This window comes from Macaca nemestrina, chromosome 8, assembly GCF_043159975.1.
Source record: "Macaca nemestrina isolate mMacNem1 chromosome 8, mMacNem.hap1, whole genome shotgun sequence".
In the NCBI taxonomy this organism is placed as follows: domain Eukaryota; kingdom Metazoa; phylum Chordata; class Mammalia; order Primates; family Cercopithecidae; genus Macaca; species Macaca nemestrina.
Window position 1 is genome coordinate 126,220,219 of NC_092132.1, and position 6,851 is coordinate 126,227,069.

Sequence of the window (6,851 nt, forward strand, 5' to 3'; positions counted from 1 at the left end):
GTGATCCACTTTAAATAAACTTTGTATGAAATGTGAGGCTTTGGTCAAGGTTCTTTTTTTTTTTTTTTTTTTTTTTTTTTAACCTATGGTTGTCCAATTGCTCCAGCACCATTTGTTGAAAAAGCTGTCTTTTCTCCATTATATTGCTTTTGCACTTTTGTCAAAAAATAGTTGGGCATATGTGGGTTTATTTCTGAGTTCTCTATTCTGTTTCAGTCATCTGTGTGTCTATTCCTCCACTAATACCATACAGTCTTGATTACAGTTGCTGAATAATAATCTGACTCCTTCAAATTTATTCTTTTTTTCAAAATTGTTTTAGCTGTTTTAGTTCCTTTGCCTTTTATATATAAATTTTAGATTGTTCTCTAAAAAAGTCTTACTGGGATTTTAATAGGAAGTACATTAAACCTGCATATTAATTTGGGGATAATTGATAATTTCATTATGTTGAGTCTTATAATCCACAAACATAGTATTCTTGGATTATTGGTATGTATCTTCATTTATTTAGATCTTTGATTTCTTTTTTCGGCATTTTGGAATTTTCAGCATATAAAACCTGAATGTGTTTTGTTAAATCTATACCTAAGCATTTCCTTTTTTTTTTTTTTTTGAGTGATTGCAATGGTATTGTAATTTAAATTTTTGTGACGCTGTGTTTGTTGATTGCCATGGACAGAAGGAATAGAAAGAGGTAGACAGAGGGCAGGCAGTTGGAGAGGGCTAAGCTACAACTATACATTGCGCATGTGGGCAGAGTTCTGGTGGTGCCAATCCTGGAGGCAGGTTAGCGTGGACTCTATAGCCCTAGGACATACTTTTCCCTTGATTTCTTCAGGTGCTCCTCATCCAGGTCTTGTATGAACTCGGTGTCTATGAGGTGGACAAGGATGCTGAAGGAACGTGACTGGCCTGTCCCAAGCTGTGGTGGCCAGTCCTTGGTGTTCTCCATCAGCCACTGCTTGCTGGCATCTGGGACCAGCAGTTGGAGCAGCTGTCCATTCTGCTGTGGTGCACTGCCAGCAGGTGGGGGTGACCTGAAGGGCCAGGCTGTCTTGTTGAGGAAGGTGCTGGGTGCAAGCGTGAACTGCAGGGGGTTTGTGGCAGGAGCCAGAACCTCCTGTGGTTTGCTGTGAACTGGCTGAGACCTGCTGAGACTCAGCTGAGGCACTTTATGCAGGTTCAGATCATTCGCATCCAGGAGTGAGCCAGGAAATGGAGAAGGGCACATTGAGGTCCTTGCCCCCTTGCGCTGGAAGCCTCAAGGTGCTGACCTCTCCAGCAGTGCTTTGAAGAAATCCATGATGCCAGCCCCTGCTTAGCCCACTGGGGAGCTGCTTGGCATCAGGCTCCAGGGAGCCGCATCAGGATTGGCTACTATGTTCTTAAATTATTTTAGATTTGCTGAAGTTTGTTTTATGGCCCATGATATGATCTATCTTGGTATATGTTCTATGGGCACATGAAAAGAATGTGTATTCTATTGAATATAGTGCTCTACAAATGTTAGATCCTGTATTGTCTGATATTTCTATCTCCTTCCCGATTTTCTGTGTAGTTCTATCAATTTTTGAGAGAAGAGTGTAATTATGAATTTATCTATTTCAATTTTCAGTTTTTGCTTCATACGTTTTGAAGCTCTGGTGTATTCACTTTCAAGGTGCTATGTCTTGGTAGATTGACACTTATTATGTAATGTTTCTCTCTGCATCTAATAATTTTCTTGCTCTAAAACCTATTTTATCTGATGTTAATACAGCAAATCCTGCTTTCTTTTGATTAATATTTGTATCATATATTGTTTTCCATCTTTTTACTTTCAACCTGCTTACATTATTATATGTATATAGATGGATATAATTTTTTTTTTTTTTTTTTTTGAGACGGAGTCTCGCTCTGTCTCCCAGGCTGGAGTGCAGTGGTGTGATCTTGGCTCACTGCAACCTCTGCCTCTTGGGTTCAAGCAATTCTCCCTGCCTCAGCCTCCTGAATAACTGGGATTACAGGGGCCTGCCACCATGCCCAGCTAATTTTTGTATTTTTAGTAGACCCAGGGTTTCACCATTACATCGTTATATTTGATGTGAGTATCCTGTAGACATCATATAATTGGATCATTTTTTAAATTAACTCTGACAATCCCTGTCTTTTGATTGGTGCATCTAGATCATTTATATTTAATGTAATTATTGCACTAATTAGGGCTTACATCTTTCATTTTATTTTTTGTTTTCTGTTCTGTTTTTGGTTTCTCTGTTATTTTTCCTTCCTTCATATGGGTCACTTGAACTTTTTTTAGAATTTCATTTTGATTTATCTATATCATTTGGAGTATATTTATATCATTTCTTTAGTGATTGCTTAGCTATTATATTGTATATATACAACTTACCACAGTCTTTTGCCATCCACATTTTACCAGTTCATGAATTGTAGAAATAATCTCCCTTTATAGTCCTTTACCCTCTCTGTTTACAACATAATTCTTTAATATTTCCTCTACATACATGCAGAACCACAGCAGATGGTGTTTTTTTTTTTGAGATGGAGTCTCGCTCTGTCGCCCAGGCTGAGATGATGTTATTTTTGCTTCAACCCCATTGAACGTAATTTAGAAAACTTAAGTAGAGTCTATTATATTTAATCCTATTTTTGTTTATCATGTTCTTTACTTCCTGATGTTCCAAAGTTTAAGTTGTTTCCTTTCTGTCTAGAGAACTTCATTTAGCTATGAGAAATCCCTTGTAATTTGAATTGTTTCTCATTAAAGTAAGGTGTCATATTTTTCTTGTTGCTTTCAAGATTTTAAGTTCTTAGAAATTTGGCTATGATACTCTTTGGTGAGGATTCTTCTGAGTTTATCCTATTTGGGGTTTCTTAGGTTCTTGAATCTGTAGGCTGTCTTTTGCCAAATTTGGAAAGTTTTCAGCTATTATTTCTTCAAGTAGTTTTTTAATCCAATCCTTTTTCTCTTCTCCTTCTGAGACCCCAGTGATACAAATGGTTAATTTGTTTTAGTACCGTAGGTTCCTGAGGCTCTGTTCATTTTTATTTTCAGTTGAATTTCTCTTTGTTGTTCAGACTGGGTAGCTTCTATTGTCCTATCTTCAAGTTCACAGATTCTTTCCTCTGTCCCCTCTCTTCTGTTGTTGAGCCCATCCATTGAGTTTTAAATTTGGTTATTTCATTTTCAGTTCTAAAAGTTTTGTTTTTATTCTTCTTTATATCTCCTATTTTTTGCTGAGATTTTCTATATTTTCATTTTTCTAATGTGTATTCATAATCACTAGTTGAATCATTTTCACCATGATTGTTTCAAAACCTTTTTTTTTTTTTTTTCTTTTTTTTTTTTTTTTTTGAGACGGAGTCTTGCTCTGTCACCTGGGCTGGAGTGCAATGGCCGGATCTCAGCTCACTGCAAGCTCCGCCTCTCGGGTTTACACCATTCTCCTGCCTCAGCCTCCCAAGTAGCTGGGACTACAGGCGCCTGCCACCTCGCCGGGCTAGTTTTTTTGTAGTTTATTTTAGTAGAGATGGGGTTTCACCGTGTCAGCCAGGATGGTCTCGATCTCCTGACCTCGTGATCCGCCCGTCTTGGCCTCCCAAAGTGCTGGGATTACAGGCTTGAGCCACTGTGCCTGGCCAATTTCAACATCTTTGTCAGGTAATTGTAACATCCCTGTTATCTCAGTGTTGTCATCTATTTTCTTTTTAAAGTCAGTTTGAGATCTTCATAGTTCTTGGTATGATGAATGGTTTTTTTAGCTGAAAGTTGGACATTTTGGACATTATGTTATGAGACTCTGAATTTTTGTAAACCTTCTGTTTTAGCTGGCTTTGTCTGACACCCCCACAGCAGAAGGGAGGATACTGTGTTGCTATTGCCAGGTGAAGGTAAAGGTCCAGGTTCCTCTCTCAGCCTCTGTTGATACCTCAGTGGGGAGTGGAAGGGGTTCCTTGTTACTGCTGGATAGATGTAAGAATTACTAAGCTTCCACTAATGCCAACTTGACTGGGAGGGGATTGAGTAGCCCGTTGTTGCTCCTCACGTAGTCACCACTAATACTTTTTATTTTCTGGGGGAGGGGAAGCTGGTTTTGTTACTGCTGCTTGGTGGTGAAAGACGACTTTTCATCAGGCAACCTCTGACACCACCCCACTGGGGTGAGGAAAGGCTACCTCATGACTACCCCAGGTGGGGGTAGAAGTCCAGGCTCCCCATATGGTCTCCACTGACACTACAGGGAGGTGGTGGTGATAAAAAATCATTATCACCTGGAAGGTGCTTAAAATCTTGATCTGTCCTCAGCTTTCTCTGACACCATCTGGTTTGGAGGGCATTGGGGGCACGTTGTGGTAGCTTGGTGAGCTCTCCACTTGGCTCTTGCTGTCATGGGTGAGGTTGGGGTCATAGTGTCTCTCTTTGGTGTTTGACTGGAGTAGAGTGGTTACTGTCTTCTTGGCTATCCCATTCCTGTCATTTTGCCCCAGAGCAGGCTTTGGTTGGTGCTTTCTTGGTTGACATCCATTTGTGTTTCTGGGTTGGCAGTTTCTTCAGTCCCAAGTCAGCAACGTGTGGAGCAAAAAAAAAAAAAAAAAAAACCCAGGGAGCTCACCACCAGGTTACTTGGAAACCACAGTCCCTAGTTGGTCTTCTTTTCTCCAACTCCTAGTGTCTTCTGTTTATTTTACCTTCACTGTCCAGAGTTTAGTAGTACCTAGCAGAGGGATAAGGAAAAGTGTGTCTACTCCATCAGCACAGAAGTAGAGGTGCCCACTGCACATTATATCACATAATAGTTTATCTTTCCATGTGTCTTCATAACCTGAACTTATCTATTCCCTAATTTTCAGTTCTGATTATACTTATTTCACTGTAATTGTTTCAATACACTAAACTAAGGCATTACATATTACAGTAGTCCCCCCTTATCTTCAGTTTTGGTCTTTGTGGTTTCAGTTATTCATAGTCAACTTCAGTCTGAAAGCATAAGTGGAAAATTCTAGAAATAATTCACAAGTTTTAAGTTGCACATTGTTCTGAGTAGCACGATGAAATCCATGCCATCCTGCTCTACCCCTTCTTCCTCACAGAAAGAAGGGTGACTATCGTACAATAAGATAGTTTGAGAGGGGGAGAAGAGATAGAGACCACATTCATATACATTTTATTACAGTATATCGTTATAATTGTCTTATTTTATTATTATTATTGTTTATCTCTTACTGTGCCTAATTTATAAATTAAACGTTATCACAGATGTGTATATATAGGAAAAAAAGTAGGATATATGAGGGTTTGGTGCTATCTGCAGTTTCAGGCACCTGCTAGAAGTCTTAGCATGTATCCCCTACGGATAAGGGGGACTACTGTAATGAAAACTTAGTTATAACATAGTTATGGTTCTAAAGAATCCTTTTCAACTTCAGATTTATAATGGTCTGAGGAGCTGAGATAAATTAATTCTGTTCTGGGGACTGACCCTGGATGTTACAAAAGCTGAAGTCTGTCCAGTGTGAATTTCCGTACGGACTTCTCCTCAAATAATTCTTTACATTTTATACATTTTACAAGCATTTTTATATCCCATCTCGCCTCTTTGTATATGCTTTCTTTAGCATGAAAGTTTCTTTCTCACAATTGGGTTAAAGTTTCTCCTGCCACCTGTCCCTGGCAGTCGCCTCTTCCTGCTGGGCTGCCGTGTGGGTCTGCATCTGTGTCCTGTTGCGCCCACTGTTCCTGCTTTGTCATTTCTGTAATTCACATTTCTCCTTCTAGACTTCATGCCCCTTCAAGGTAGAGACAACTGTGCCCTATTTGTCTCCCTGTGCCCCATATATATTACTGGTTAAACATAGACATAACCTGATTTTTTTTTTTTTTTTTTTTTGAGATGGATTCTCACTCTGCCAGCTAGGCTGGAGAGCAGTATGCGCTCTCGGCTCACTGCAACCTCTATCTCTCAGGTTCGAGCAATTCTTCTGCCTCAGCCTCCCAAGTAGCTGGGATTACAGGCACCCGCCACCATGCCTGGCAAATTTTTGTATTTTTAGTAGAGACGGGGTTTCGCCATGTTGGTCAGGCTGGTCTCGAACTCCTGACCTCAGGTGATCCACCTGCCTCGGCCTCCCAAAGTGCTGAGATTACTAGTGTGAGCCACTACTCCCGGCCTAACCTGATATATGAACAAATTAATTATTTTATTTGACTGCCCCCCATATCTCACGGGTTGTGAGGTATACGGCTTTCTCTCCCAAGGGGGTGCCTACACACTCCTTATTATTTACATATCTATTTGACTTTGGGGAAATGTGGTAGAGTTCAAGGGGCAGGACATTAGGAGTCAGGTTTGTTTTCCAGTCCTCGCTTTGTGTCTTACTGTGACCTCAAGTCCTTCAACTTCTTGGAACCTCACTTGCCTCATCTATAAAATGGGAACAATAACACTCAACCCTCAGGATTGTTCACAGGGTTAAGTGGTATATCATTTATTCCTTTCTGCCTGTTCACTTTTCAACCTTCACACTGAATACTTTGCCATCACTTGGGAGATTTCTGGAAGACTTTAAAAAACTAATTCTTTATTCATTTCTTCCACTTTCCCCCAAACTCCCCAGAGAGGAGATGGTGAGATTTGGGGCTCCTAAATAGCCCCCATGAGGTTCCTGAGCCTGACAGATAAGGCAGAGTCTTTCTGTATATTCCCAGAGGGCAGAGATAACAATGGCTCTGTTCACAATGCTACTGTCAAAACGGTGTGTTGTGAAATGAATTTCCTTGTTACTCTAAGAGAAAGAACAGTGCCTCTCCTTGACTTTCTAAGTGTCCCCTTCCCTATTCCGACATC

At 40.2% G+C, this 6,851-nt stretch overlaps 1 protein-coding gene across 1 annotated transcript; it reads right to left on the reverse strand.

The window, feature by feature from the left end:
* Positions 1-733: 733 nt before the first annotated feature.
* Positions 734-1,234, reverse strand: LOC139355693 (PDZ and LIM domain protein 7-like). Its single transcript, XM_071067516.1, has one exon. It carries the CDS (start codon positions 1,232-1,234, stop codon positions 803-805), a length of 432 nt encoding a protein of 143 aa, XP_070923617.1. The 3' UTR covers positions 734-802.
* Between the last annotated feature and the right edge of the window lie 5,617 nt (positions 1,235-6,851).